The sequence below is a fragment of the Buceros rhinoceros genome, unplaced genomic scaffold (assembly GCF_000710305.1).
Source record: "Buceros rhinoceros silvestris isolate BGI_N320 unplaced genomic scaffold, ASM71030v1 scaffold34420, whole genome shotgun sequence".
Taxonomy (NCBI): domain Eukaryota; kingdom Metazoa; phylum Chordata; class Aves; order Bucerotiformes; family Bucerotidae; genus Buceros; species Buceros rhinoceros.
In genome coordinates, this window is record NW_010389576.1 from 1394 (window position 1) to 1615 (window position 222).

The 222-nt window shown below is 62.2% G+C and overlaps 1 protein-coding gene across 1 annotated transcript in view; it reads right to left on the minus strand.

Moving 5' to 3' along the window:
• Window positions 1–222, minus strand: part of LOC104492204 (interferon-related developmental regulator 2-like) — a gene marked incomplete at its 5' end in the record, with an annotated part of 2391 nt that overhangs the window by 932 nt on the left and 1237 nt on the right. Inside the window, one exon of the mRNA XM_010134726.1 lies at window positions 18–155. Coding sequence (XP_010133028.1) covers window positions 18–155 — 138 coding nt within the window. The remainder of the gene's footprint in view (window positions 1–17; window positions 156–222) is intronic.

Consider the following 222-nt stretch of genomic DNA (forward strand, 5'->3'; position numbering starts at 1 on the left):
CCGCCAGCCTCCGCTACCTCGATGAAGCGCAGGATATCCCGGAAGATGGAGCGCTGCTTCCGTCGGTCCGTCTTGGCTCGGTACTTGTTGCTCTCGGTAGCCAGGACCTTGAGCTGGGCACGCAGGAGCTCTGTATCTTGGTGGCACAAATCCTCCTGCCAAAAACCCAGGGGGTTCGAGGGGATGTGGCTCCCGGCACTTCCCACCGCCACCATCACCAGG